Raw genomic sequence first — 14,866 nt, 5'->3', positions numbered from 1 at the left:
TTTTAATGCCTTCAAAGAATCTCATTGTTTATCTTGTCTTAATTTGATCAGCGCAATACAAAAGAATGATGCCTAATGCATAACGGTGTGTTACAGGAAATCGAATACTTATTAACTCTTTGCTACATTGCCAGTATTGTTCCATTGGCTTTAGTAGAACCTGTAAAGAATAGTTTGCTTGATTATTGTTAAATTGGACATCATAAATGCATGCTATTGACTGCTTCTTTCCAGGATGAAATTTCACATGTAGAACACTGCTTCTTTGTAATTAGGAAAGGCTAGTTTTCCATGAGAATAAACTGGAGGAACAAGTGTGAGATGCATAATCCAGTAATAACTTTGTATATGAGATAATTAAATGGTAACTAATCCTGACACCAGCATGATTTTCAGCAATATTTATGTAGCTTTTCTTTGGTTGAACTCTCATTTAGGCAAATTGAGGCTCATATTTATTGCTGTGTGTGCTTTTTAACTTGGTTTCTGCTTCATGCCGTTTTATTTAGGGATGTGAAACACATAAAATGTTTAAAGTGGCAAGAAAAATGGTCCTTTCATGTTTTCAATTATAACTAGTGAGAGAGGGGCAAGGGAAGGAGGGGCAACATGTATATGCACAGTCCACAGGTAGTAATGTTAGAACTGTACCAATTACAAGGATTCCCATCTTAAATCCCTAAATGCACCATGAGCATTGCAATCAAGACAAGAGTGTTCCAACTCCTGGGCCACTTTCCAATTGGCAATGTGCAAACTCAATGCAGGCAAACTAATGAGACCAGTTAATGTTGTTGTAGTTTAGGTGGTTGAAGAATAATTATTGGCCAGCTTGCCAGCATATCAATTATTAACCATGTCACTAGAGCAGCTGGGAGACAAAACAAGACCTTACTTTAAAGTCTTACTTGCAATGGTTCATTGATTTATTAAATTAATTCTGATTTAGTGGACTATCACTGGACAACATATTTTTCAAAAGGTTTGCTTCCTGGAAAAAATGGGGATTCTGATAGACAACTTCAACCTGAACACAAAGATAATTTCAGATTTGCTCTACCACATAGGAAGTAGGAAAAACATTAAATTAACTTTTATTGAATTCAGCGTGTTTAATCACAAAATGAATCTGACATATTGTGTTAGTTCAACTGACCTAAAAATGTTTTGCCTCTGACTTTCATTTGCACTCTGCATCTGATGCCTCTCATGTCAGTGTCCAACAATAGTAAGTCAGGATTGATGGATTCCAGTTGTCCTGATTCCACTTCTCAATTGTCGCCATGTCCTGGTGTGGTGAAACCAGGATCAGCTGGGAAGACGTCCAAGAGTGAAGGCAGAAATGAATTTTCAATGACATGTTGCACTTCGTGGATTTGTCTGCTTGAAGTCGACTTAAAACAGGGCCAAAGAAAATCAGTGTTGTATCTTTAAATTGGTACATGATAGGAAAATTCTAGAGTAATTTTTATGATCAGCAGCCCAAAATTCATAAAATACATCCAAAATTGTTCAGGAAGAAAAATTTTCATCGTCCAGTATTATTTTACACCTGATCTGTTTAATGCTAAGAATGCTATATCTCCCTCCCACAAAAAAAATCCCTTACCCTTTTAAAAATACAGGAAAATTAAACATAATGCCTTTAGGATTAAAATTTAATTCAACAAATTAACATATCTTCAGTTCCAAGTAAAGATTTTAGAATATTATACAGTAACATAAAAATAGTCACCGTAATTTGATGTTTAAAATTTTTAATTTAGACAAACAGCATGGCAACAAGCCCTTTTGGCCTACCTACAAACCCCAGTATGTTTTGAAGGATGAAGGAAACCCGAGCCCCTGGGGAAAACTCACGCAGACATAGGAAGAACATATATACTCCTTACAGATAGCGTGGGATTCATACCTCAGTTCTGATCACTGGTGCTTTAAAATATTGAGCTAAGCATGTTACAGTACAGGAGATAATCTGGCCCACCATGCTTCTGTTAAGTCCCACTATCAATGATCCATTCAATAAAGAGAGGTATGTGTAGTGGAAGATGAGGACAAGGGAAAGCTCAGCATCTACAGCCTTTCATTTATTTCAGTCCCACTCCCTTGCTCTTTTTCCAGAGGTCAGTAATTATTTTTCTTTTAAAGTTTGCAACTGATTTCTATTTGAAAGCCAATGTTGATTGCATTTTAAGTACCACCCCCTCCCCGCCGTGAATTGCAGATCCTAAACTTTCTCACACCACCTCTTTGTATAAAAAGCTACAGCTCATACATGATAGCCTGTTCACTTTTCCATAATCATAGAATTTAAAAACTAGACACAAAAGGAGCTTACCAATCTGTAACCGTTGCTAGGAGATGTGGCACATCTACAGTGATCGGTTGTTTAAATGGTGCCCCAGCCTTGTATGTGAAACTAAATCCATCACCATAGCAGTGGAAGAGAATCTCCTAGCAACTGGCTTAGTTGTAGGTAAAGTGACTGTTCGTAGATCTTTACATCTAATTTTTGAGTAGGATTTTGTTTTTAGCTGTTACATTTCTTGCTGAGATTTGGGCCAATTTTATTATTTTGTTATGGAGACGAGATGAGTGAAAAAAGGACCTTTCTACTTTTGCAGACCAAGCTTTTTTTTTTACCCACTATCAAATCCATGTCAAAAAATGTACTTTTAGTCCCTGGTGATTTGTCTGGGATTGTACTCACTGGAATTTAGAATAATGAGAGGGGATCTTATAGAAATGTATAAAATTATGAAAGCTATAGATAAGATAGAAGTAGGTAAGTTGTTTCCATTAGACCTAGGAGATAGAGCCTCAAGATTGAGATTAGGAGATTTAGGACAGAGATGAGGAGGAACTGCTTTTCCCAGAGGGTGGTGAATCTGTGGAATTCAATAAATGTATTTAAGACAAGGTTGGATTGATTCTTACATAGTAGGGAAATTAAGGGATATGAGTAGCAGATCATCAGATCTCATTGAATGACGGAGCAGGCTTGACGGGCCGGATGCCAGACTCCTTACGTTCTTATGTAAGGACAGAGGCAATAAACCTCCTTGTAACATGTCCTGAAAAAGTTATTATTTAGGATAAATAGTGCCATAAAACTTTTTAAATCATTTCAAAGTCAAGAAGAAAAAATATCAAAACTTTTAGAGGTTTGTAAAACATGGAATGAGGACATTCATCTGAAGTTGGTATTGGTTGATTGTAAAATTAGGATTTTTTTGTCATATAATAATTCTTCTGTAAATTTTATATGTATCTTTTTGGAAGCATCCACTTGGCAATAAAAGATGCTATGCCAAGGAGGTATAGGATAGAGCATTGGCAGAATCTGGGAAGGTCAGAATAGAGAAAGGATCAGTTCGTGCAGTCAATATGGAGCTACCAACCTTTCACCTGTGAGCTCAGACAAACACATGCAAGTCGAGGCATTTGAACTGGTCGAATTCCTCACAAAGCCTGTTCGCCTTCTGATAGAATTAAATGTCCGTAAGTAAATGTTGCAAGCTGCAGAAGTACATGCTGACGGACACACTGAAGCTTGGAGCTGCAAAACACAAGGAAGGACTTCAATCCAAAGTCCTGCTGCTACTGGACACTGAGGGACTGGGACCTGACAAATGCTGGGTGAGTACACTGTTCAAAGAGGGCACTGGGACCTGACAAATGCTGGGTGAGTACACTGTTCAAAGAGGGACACATAAATGGGGGTGTAGCTTTGTATTGTAAGGGTAGCACGGTCAGCATAGCAGTTAGCGCAACATTGGTGCAGCACTAGCATTCGGACCTGGAGTTCGAATCCAACGTTGTCTGTAAAGAGTTTGTACATTTGTGGTGAATGTCTGCCAAGCTGCCTCTCTGGCGAGCCTTGCTGTACTAACAAGGACACTCTCCTTGGATATAACTGTATATGCGCCTATTGTCTTTCATTATTGTACCATGAGTTTCTGCTAATAAAAGCCATGATTATTGTTTGACCACATCGTCTTTGTCTACTTCATCAACTGGCACTTCAACGTTCTCCCCGTGTCTGCGTAGGTTTCCCCAGGGACTCTGGTTTCTTCCCACTGTTCAAAACGTACCGGGGGTTGTGGGTTAATTAGGTATAATTAGGGCGGCATGAGCCCGTGGGTGAAAATAGCCTGTAACTGTGATGAATGTCTGAATTGGTTTGATGGTGCTATTAACATAATCAAAGACATTTACTTTTTGGATTGTATTTGCTGTATTTATTTTTATTGAGAAGGTTTATTTTTTTAAAGAAAAAAAGCTGTGCACAAACATGATCTCTAAAATGGTGATTTCCCAAAGGGGAGGTTGAAAAATCAGCAGTTTAAGTTATCCTAATTACTCACATTCACTTTGCAAAACAAATGGCATTGAACGACACTGACAGAAATCCAGGAGAAAAGCAATACCATGTATTTATTCCCATCTTAATTGGAAGTTCGCGTTTACTGGCAAGGAAGAGCTGATAAAATGCAACAACAAAGTAGAGAAGAAAGACGAGGTTGACTTTTTTATCCACCAGCTAAACAGTCAGCATCAGGTTGATGCATTCCCAGAGGCTGGAACATGAGCCAGATATGTGTGTGGGAGGAGAGCAAGGGGAAAGGGCCAGACTCGAGCTAAATGCTTGCAGTGAGAGTGGAAATATAATTTGGTGACACACCCCAACCAGTCTCACACACCTTCTACAACTTGTCTCAAACCAAAAATAAACAAGAGATGTGACAGCTGGTTGTCAGCTCAGCTTTCATAGTAACCCAAAATAAGGATTAAAATAAAATTAATTAAAGGAAGTGGATGGGAAGAGAAAGAATTCACACTTCAACAGTTTAATAGACACATTTCTTAATACAAACTGAAAAATTATGCTGAAGTAAAATTTCATTTAACTTGAATGATATGTGATAAACATTATAAGATGTCAAAATATTTTTTTTTAAATATGAAGCAAAATACAACTTGGAAAGACCTCTCAGAAAAAAAATCTGGCTTTCATTACAAGATTGAGAATTGTTTCTCCCATCTATGAATTTATATGATACAGTTTGTGACTGAGTTATAATATTAAATGGTCAGTGGAGAAATTAAGGAACAACTTGGAGTAGGGGTAAACAAAAAAGCCTGCAAAAGCTGGGATTGGAGTTCAATACACAAAAGTGCTGGAGAAATTCAGCAGATCATGCAGTATTCGTTATGTAATAAACGTTTCAGGCCTGAGTCCTGCATTAAGGTACAAACAAAAAAAACCCTGAATAAAATGGATAAGGAGGAGCAGAGGTCCACAGGGAGGGGTTAAGTGGATAAGGGTGGGAGGGCAGCTGGGAAGTGATGAGTGAGGGAAGAGGGTGGGAAGCTGGAGGAAAGGAGACAAAAGGGATAGGAAAAGAGAGAGAGATAGGGGACGGATGCTAACAGTAATGACCTTCCCACCCATATCCAACTCTGGTCTCTTACCTGTTAGTTTGTACTCCTCTCCCTGCCTCTTCATCCTCTCCCCTCCTTTCCTTGTCTCTCCTCCCCTTTCCTCCCCTCCCCTCCCTTCTCCTAACCTTTTGAATTCAGGCACCTGTCTGCTTTTTGCTCATACCTTGATGCAGGGCTTAGGCCCAAAATAAAGGCCTTAGGACTGAAGTGTTGGTTACCCTTTACTTCCTATCGATGCTGTGTGTCCTGCTGAATTTCTCCAGCAGAAGATTGTATCTTCCACTAGCAACACTGTCTGCAGGCTTTCCTGTTCCAACAAATTACAAGGCTTTCTGCACTCCTTTCATGGCAGGTATATCTTTGGTATGTGCTTGATCTTGAGGACGGAGTTGCTGGAAAGTAACATTTTATTGTCACCTCTTTCTGGCTTGCCTGCATTCCTTTTACCTCTCGACACAATATTCCCAAAAAGGGAAAACAGGGACATTTTATTTCCTGTTCTCAGAAGGTGAATTTTAGTTTCTACAAGCCTGAGGTGATTAGTAATCGAGTTCCTAACCAAGGATAATGAAAACACAGTGAAAGCTTTGACCAGTTCAGACTATTTCTTAATCAGATTCCGATCTAATTTCAAACAGTGGCTCAAAGAGATTGTTGCACATTGATTTGCATCATCCATACACTCTCCGTGTACTTCATGTTCTTGCATGTATGGAGCCCCAACAGGTATTTTTAAAAGGTACGCATAGATTGTGTTTTCAATGGATTTCGTATGCATTCATTGACATTGCACAACACTGCAGAATTTCTTGCCTTTCAGAATTCCTTTTCTCTTGGAGCCAGATAGGACAGAGGGCTTTCCCACCCCTGACTGCTGCCGCCCACTAATTGGTCCACCAGATTGTTTCTTCCCTTCATCCCTCCTCCCCCCACCTCATTACCCAATCCTCCAGACTTCACCTTAGCTATAATAATGAGGCTACTAGTAGCTGAGAACTAACAGATTGTCGAGCTCGTCGAAAGAACCAAAGACTTGTTGATCCAAACCAAGGCTTTTATTAGCAAAAGACCGGAGCTCTTCACAGGTGGCCGACCAGTCCGGAATGATCCGACCTGGCGAGGGACACAACCCTTTAAGGCCCAAACAATAGGTGTGGCTTAGCTCTCAGCCAATCGCTGTAAGCACAGTCTAGATACAGTAACTATATACACTATGTACATTGGTGATAGATCTGTACTATCACATTCACCCCTTCTTGGAGAATTGACCCTGGGAAAAAAAACAAAAACGAGGGAGAGAATGAAAAGGAAGGGGTAGGTCAAGGACTGTAGCGGTCAGGGGGTCTGACCATCCGGCGTGACCGCCGTGGTGCCAGGATTGGTGTCGCTGGAGTGGTGTCGCCAGCGGGCTCGTCGGGTGCGACTGCTCCGTCGCTCAATTCCCCAGTCGTTTTGTCGGCAGGGTGGCCCGGGTCATTGGGGTGCTGTTGGTCCTTCTGTTGCGGCACGGGGTCTGGAGCATAAGGAGTTGGGGGGTTTGCTGGGTCTACCGCGTCCTGAGCGAGGTCCCGCACCGAAACAGTGTCCTCCCGCCCGTCTGGGAACTCCACGTATGCGTAATGTGGGTTCGCGTGGAGTTGAGTCACTCGGTCGACCGAGGGGTCGTTCTTTGAGTGCCGGACGTGGCGTCGCAAAAGGACGGGGCCAGGGACGGTGAGCCATGCCGGTACAGTGGTTCCCGATTCGGATTTCCTCGGGAAAAGGAACATCCTTTCGTGGGGGGTGGCATTTGTTGCAGTACATAGGAGGGAGCAGATGGAGTGTAAGGCACTAGTGAGAACCTCCTGCCAGTGAGAGGTGGGGAGACCTTTAGACCGGAGAGCCAGTGTAACCGCTCTCCATATGGTGGCATTCTCCCTCTCGACCTGGCCATTACCGCGTGGGTTATAGCTCGTGGTCCTGCTTGAAGTAATACCACACTCCAGAAGGTACTGTTGCAGCTCTGCACTCATGAATGAGGACCCCCTATCACTGTGGATGGAATTGGGGTACCCGAAGATGGTGAAAATACTGTGAAGGGCCTGTATCACTGAGGTGGCAGTGGTGTCTGGGCAGGCCACAGCGAATGGGAAGCGGGAGTACTCGTCGATGGCCGTAAGGATGTAGGTATTACGGTTGGTCGACGGTAGGGGTCCCTTAAAGTCTACGCTAAGACGCTCGAAGGGGCGGGTGGCTTTGATAACGTGGGAGTTATCCGGACGGAAGAAGTGGGGCTTGCATTCGGCGCACACCGAACAGGCTCGGGTCATGGAGCGGATCTCCTCGACTGTGTAGGGTAAGTTGCGCGCCTTGACAAAGTGAGCAAACCTAGTGACCCCTGGATGACAGAGCGCCTCATGGAGTTTCCGTAGTCTGTCCATCTGTATGCTGGCGCACGTCCCCCTGGAGAGCGCGTCAGGGGGTCATTGAGCTTACCAGGCCGGTACAGGATGTCATAGTTAAAGGTGGAGAGTTCGATTCTCCATCTGGCGATTTTGTCGTTTTTTTATCTTACCACGCTGGGTGTTGCTGAACATGAAGGAGACCGCGCGTTGATCAGTCAACAGTGTAAAGCGCCTACCAGCGAGGTAATGTCTCCAACGACGCACCGCTTCAACTATGGCCTGGGCCTCCTTCTCGATCGAGGAGTGTCTACTCTCCGGACCCTGGAGGGTTCTGGAGAAGAAGGCTACAGGCCGACCGGCCTGGTTCAAGGTGGCTGCCAGGGCGAAGTCGGATGCATCGCTCTCGACTTGAAACGGGACAGACTCATCGATCGCGTGCCTTGGTTTGGATCAACAAGTCTTTGGTTCTTTCGACGAGCTCTACAATTTTATTGGCAAAAGACCGGAGCTCTTCACAGGTGGCCGACCAGTCCGGAATAATCAGACCTGGCTAGGGACACAACCCTTTAAGGCCCAAACAATAGGTGTGGCTTAGCTCTCAGCCAATCGCTGTAAGCACAGTCTAGATACAGTAACTATATACACTATGTACATTGGTGATAGATCTGTACTATCACACAGATTAGTTAGTTAGCCCTGTTGACCACTTGTCAAGTCGTTTTTTTATCTGATTGTACAAATACAACCCAACTAAACAATGTTCTCTGGTCCTCAATGCAAAAAAAAACCAGAAGCACAACCAGACATAACAATACATATGCAGGCAAGTATTTCATCCATACAAATAAATGAATAAATATTGTTTCATGATTTTGAGAGTCTTAGACAGTTAGTGTGAGCAGTTCCTTTGGTCGTTCAGCGTTCTCACTGCCTGTGGGAAGAAGCTGTTCCTCAGCCTGGTGGTGCTGGCTCTGATACTCCTGTGTCTCCCGATGGGAGCAGCTGAAAGATTCTGTGAGCAGGGTGGAAGGGGTCCTGAGAAATTTTGTGTGATCTCTTCAGACAACAATCCCTGAAGATCACGTCAACGGGGGGAGGGAGAGTCCAGTGATCCTCTCTGTTACTCTTATGATCATGTGGAATGACCTCTGATCCATTTCTCTGCAGCAACCATACCATGTTGTGATGCAGCCGGCCAGGACGCTCTTAATAGAGCTCCTCTAAAAAGGTGACATAATGGTGGCTGGTAGCTTCCGTCTTCTCAGGAAATGCAGTCACTGTTGCACCTTCCTGGCAACAGGAAAGATGCTGATGTAGCAAGATTGTTAACTTCTAAAGAAAAGATTATCAAGACATGTGGAGATAAATTTTGAGCTTCCTGTAGCCACTATTCTTGCAACAACATATGTGAACTCAGCTTCATCTATTGTCACAGTGAGGCCAAATGTAAACTTAAAGAACAATTCATCATATTCCTCCTTAACAACCTTAAACCTAATGGTGTGAGCATTAAGTTTTCTAATTTTAGGTGATCCTGCATCTCCATCAGGTTACAGTTTCCATCTCTTCTTTACCTATTCCTGGACATATTTTCCCCCTTCCAAGTGGTCTCTCCCTCTTCCTGACCCTCCACCTCTGATACTTTTGTCCTTTTACCTCTGGGCCCTTCCTCCAGCATTCTTTCCCCTTTTCTATATGTGATACACCCCCTTTCCTTTCATCTCGATCAGGTCCAGACCTGAAATGTTGACTGACCACTGGTTGCTGTCTGACCCTGCTGAGTTCCTCCAGCATTTCTTGGTTTGCAAAAAATAAACATTATTTTACCAACAGGAACCGTGGAACCATCGAACAATAAAGCACAGAAACAGGCCCTTCAGCCCTTCTAATCTGTGCCAAACTATTATTCTCCATAATTTCACTAACCTTGACTCCGACCATAGCCCTCCATATCCCTCCAATCCATGTACCTATTCAAAATCTTCTTAAAAATTAAAATTGAGCCGCATTCACCACTTTGTTCCACACTCCCACCACTCTCTGAGTGAAAAGGTCCCCCCTAATGTTCCCTCTAACCCAGGGGTCTCCAAAGTGGTCAATATCAACCCCCAGGAGTGGATGGAACCATCCAAGGGGTCGAAAAGGGGTTGATAACACCGGGGGGGAGGGGGAGGATAGGAGTCGATTTAAAATAGTACTTCCACCCCCCCCCCCCCCCACACAACCGCCCAGCACAAGGGGTGGGGTAGGCCATGAACCTTCGTGTGCTGCTGTCACGCTTCCCCCACATTGTGCATGCACCAACTGGCCACGCATGGCCTGTGAACCCCATGACATTGCATTCAACGTGTAAGTGCCCTTTCTGCTCGTAATCTGCCCTCCATTTGGGGATGAAGAGCTTATACCCCCAAATGGAGGACAAATTAACATCTGGCTCAAGGTGGGGCAAGGCGGAGAACAGAGGGGTCATAAGCTGGATATCTGGCCACCCTAAGCTCCCTCCCCCCCCCTCCACTCCTTGCCAGGATTCCATGCCTGGAGGTAGATGAGAGACCACATAGACCCTGAAGGGGGATGATGATCTAAACGTTTGGAGACCCCTGCTCTAAACCTTTCCCCTTTCAACCATGACTCATGTTCTCTGGCTTGTATCTCACCTACCCTCAGTGGAAAAAAACCTACCTATATTTACTCTGTCTATCCCCCTCTTAATTTTAAATACCTTGATAAAATCTCCAGTCAAATTTCCCCTCGGTCCAGGGAATAAAGTCCTAACCGGTTTAACCTTTCCCTGTAACTCAGTTCCTGAAATCAGGGCAACATCCTAGTAAATCTCACCTGCACTCTTTCATTCTTATTGATATCTTTCATGTAATGCAATTTACGGGCAGAAAGAGCACTTACATGCTGAATGCAATGTCCTGGGGTTTACAGGCCATGCGCGGCCAGTTGGCGCATGCACAATGTTGGGGAAGCATGACAGTAGCACACAAAGGTTCATAGCCTACCCCACCCCTTGTGCTGGGCGGTTGGGTGGGGGGGTGGAAGTGCTATTTCAAATCGACTCCTATCCCCCCCCCCCCCCGGTGTTATCAACCCCTTTTCAACCCCTTGGATGGTTCCATCCACTCCTGGGGGTTGATATTGACCACTTTGGAGACCCCAGGGTTAGAGGGAACATTAGGGGGGACTTTTACACTCAGAGAGTGGTGGGAGTGTGGAACGAAGTGGTGAATGTTGCGCATAATACTCCATATTTGGCCTCACCAATGTCTTGAACAATTTTACCACAACACCATTCAATAGCAAAATGTAATGATGTCGCTAAAGAAATAAGGCAGAATTCATTTCTTGGCATTATATGCTTAGCCGCATCCAGATTGTGCAAATTTTCTGCATCCCAAAGGCATCTTAAACCTGTATTCTGTATTTCTAATCTTTTGGCCTGCTCATACAATTTCCATTCTGCATGCAGCCCAAATGCAGGAGACTATCTACAAATCCTTTGATATGCTATCCTGATTCTTTCATTTACTGTATATATTTATCAGCAAATTGGAATATATCTTCAGAATGTATTGTCACGAGCATGTCACGAAATTCTTTGTTTTGAGGCAGTGTCACAGTGCAAATATTGCTATAAATTATATTTCAAAAATAAAAAAAATAATACAAGAAAAGAAGGGAAATGAGGTAGTATCTGTGGTTCATTGTCCATTTGGAAATCTGTTGCAGAGGGGAAGAAGCTGTCCTGTGCCACTGGGTGCTCATTCTTCAGGCTCTTGTAACTCTTTCCTGATGGCAGCAGAGTGATGAGGGCATGGCCTGGGTGGTGGGGGTCCTTGAGGATAGAGGCTTCCTGGAATACCGCTTCTTGTAGATGCTCTCGATGGAGTGAAGACTGATGCCCGTGATGTCATAGGCCGAGTTAACAACCTGGTGGAGTATTTTCCTGTCCTCTTCATTGAGATCTCCGTACTAGACAGAGATGCAGCCAGACAGAAGGCTCTTCACGGTACACCTGTAGAAATTTTTGGGAGTCTTTAATGGCATACCAAATCTCCTCAAACTCCTCACGAAGTATGGCCACTGGTGAGCCTTCTTTGTGATTGCATTGATGTGGAGGCCCCAAGACAGAGCCTCAGAGATGTTGATACCTAGGAATTTCAAGGTCAAATCAGAAGCCTGAGTACAGGTTTAATGGTCAGATACTTAACAGTGAGGGGCAACAGAGTGACTTTAGGGTCCAAATCCTTACATCTCTCAAGGTTGTATGCAGGTTGATAGGATAGTTAAGACCTATGGGATGTTGGACTTCATTAATGGGGGATTGAGTTCAAGAGTTAAGAGGTCATGTTTCAACTCTGTAAATCTCTGGTGAGATCTCACGTAGAGTATTGTGTTCAGTTCTGGTCACTTCATTATAGGAAGGATGGGGAAGCTATGGAGAGGGTGCAGAGGAGATTTACCAGGATATTGCCTGGATTGGAAAATGTCTTATGAGGCAAGGTTAGCAGAACGAAGTAGACATTTACTAGAGGACATTTACTAGAGGGCTACAAGATTCTGAGAGGCATGGATAAGGTGGGTAGCCAGTGCCTTTTTCCCAGGGAAGGAAAAGCAAATACCAGAGGACATTGCTAGAAAGTGAGTGGAGGGGAGTTTAGCGGAGACATCAGTGATAAGGTTTTTCACACAAAGGGTTGTGGGGGCCTGGAACGCCTTGCCGGGGGAGGTGATGGAGGCTGGAACATTAGGGGCAATTAACAGACTCTTAGACAGGCACATGGATGAAAGAAAAAATAGAGTTACGAGGTAGGAAATGTTTAGTACTTTTTTTCTTTTTTTTGGTAAGAATATATAGGTCGGGACTACATCGATGTCTGAATGACCTGTACTGCGCTGTCATGTTCTATGTTCCAATATGAAGTTCCTTTTATTTGCTTTAGAAGATGCATGATTGCATTGTTGCATTTTGGCATAAACCCTCCCGTTCATACTTGATTTATCCTAATACTATTTTTTTCTTTGGCTTAGGTTCTTGGGACTTAGATTTATTCATTTCCAGGTTCAAGCTTGGAAAACCAGTGGCATCAACCCAATTCATGACCCAAAACTATAAAGATTGAAAAGAAGCATCTCGCCGAAAGCTTTGAATGTTGCCCCACTGAGGAATAGCTTCTTCACGGCTGGTGCTTAACTGCTAACAAGGCATGATAAGATGGTGTTTTTTTGCTCTTTGATTTCACAGGTTTTACTAAAAACAATATAGAATGAGAGATATCCCACTCACTTGTCATGATTTCAAATAAAATTTAAATAAATTGAAAACATTTTATCATCAATAACTGGAGCTGTAAATTCTCTGATACTTCAATATACAATCTATGATGCTGGGATTACATATCTACGTTTGAACTGAGAAATAATGACAGATTATACTCTCTTCTAGACAAATAGGATAGGTTCTTGTGATAAGAAAAGTCTCTTGCCTCATTATTACTGGAATACTCACTTAAGATGAGTTTAGTGGTGACCACAAAGGATACCTGTCTTTTTATGTCCACACTAACGAGAAGAAAATGGCCAATATCAATATGAAACATGAATGGCCTCAAAAGGAAATATTATGAGGATGTTTTGGGGAGATCATTTGGGGTGAGATGCTTAATAACATCCAGCTCCATCAAACTGACTTTAGATAAACCACTAGCTTGATGGTGGAGCGATGTTTTCGTCTTTGCTTTGATTTTGCGACTAATTATCTGAAATGGTAAGGATATGATATTTCCTGTTTCTATTGCGTTTTTACCAAACAATTGTGAAGTACCATCACATGCAGTAAAATTTACTCAAACTTGTATTTAAAGAATGATTATCACACCATAATTGAGGATGTAGACACTTCACTTTGACCATGACCCTAACTTCTACTCTGAACATTTTTCCACAAGATAACTACAATGAAAAAGTCTATTTGTGCTATCTTAGTTCATTGCATGAGGAAATTCTTCCATGGCAACATCTAATTACTGTTTATCTAATTCTTCCCCTTATTACCATAGCAAGAATTTGCATTTAGATGTTGGTCACCCTTCATGTGATAAAGAACAGAATTTCCTGACACGGCGCCAAGCATTTCCTTCCTGTGGATGGAATCTTCCTCCCACGATTTAGTTAAACTAATTCTCTGCCTTTATCTTTCCCTTGTCAATAATGTACCTAAATAAGATCAATTTCAAATGCCACAATTCCAGAATGAAAAGGTTAGAATGCACTTTTTTTTAAGAATATTTCCACGTTTTTCATTTTCCCTCGAGTTCTTGACTTCTCCATTCATCTGAGTAAAGCAGGAGAATGTGAAGTGTAATTCTTTGCCTTGGACCCAGCATGACATCTGGAACTGAACACCAGACATTCTCACTTCCTGTTTGCTCAAGTAACAAAAATTTGCAAGTTCATTTGTTTTTAACCCAAAGTTAAGTTTAGGCTCCAGCGAAAGTTTCTCAGTTTCCTGATTGGTTCATTCAAACAGTAACTACTTGCCTGTTCTGTGACTAGTGAACTTAATTTTTTAAGTGGTAAGGTGTGAGTAATAATCAAGACGAGCATCTTGTAAGTTCCTTCAATATCAATATATTTTTGATTAAAATAAAACCATTCAGGTTGCCCTGAATACTATCATGGATTCAGCTGGGGAACTGTAATGCAAACAGCTGAACTGCTGTTAATTTATTTTTCTGCTTGTGTTTCACTTTTACTCATTTTCCTTTTAGTGCCTATTTCTGTAGTTTCTAATAAAATAATTCTGCTTGATGTAGTGAAAATGTAACTGGCCTGTTCCTCACAAGACAAATAATTTGGCAAAATATACTTCTTTTTTCCACCTCATAAATGAGTTATGCCCTCTGCCTTAGCACAGTGAATGGGTGCAGGGCACACGTTGAATGAGATGTGTTTTATTTTTGAAGTTTTCTGGGGTGGAAGATGCTCTAAGTCCAGGGGTAGGTCAGTTAGAGAGAGGGCCACCCTGCCCA

The 14,866-nt window shown here is 42.5% G+C and overlaps 1 protein-coding gene across 1 annotated transcript in view; it reads left to right on the top strand.

The window, feature by feature from the left end:
* Window positions 1-13,177, top strand: part of LOC138754106 (phosphatidylethanolamine-binding protein 4) — a 328,885-nt gene extending 315,708 nt beyond the window's left edge. The window contains exon 7 of the mRNA XM_069917930.1: window positions 12,867-13,177. Within this exon, the coding sequence (XP_069774031.1) occupies window positions 12,867-12,958 (92 nt within the window). The 3' untranslated portion in view covers window positions 12,959-13,177. The remainder of the gene's footprint in view (window positions 1-12,866) is intronic.
* Window positions 13,178-14,866: the final 1,689 nt, after the last annotated feature.

This window comes from Narcine bancroftii, chromosome 2 (genome assembly GCF_036971445.1).
Source record: "Narcine bancroftii isolate sNarBan1 chromosome 2, sNarBan1.hap1, whole genome shotgun sequence".
In the NCBI taxonomy this organism is placed as follows: domain Eukaryota; kingdom Metazoa; phylum Chordata; class Chondrichthyes; order Torpediniformes; family Narcinidae; genus Narcine; species Narcine bancroftii.
Note: the sequence above shows the minus strand (reverse complement) of the source record. Positions and strands in the feature narration are given on the sequence as shown.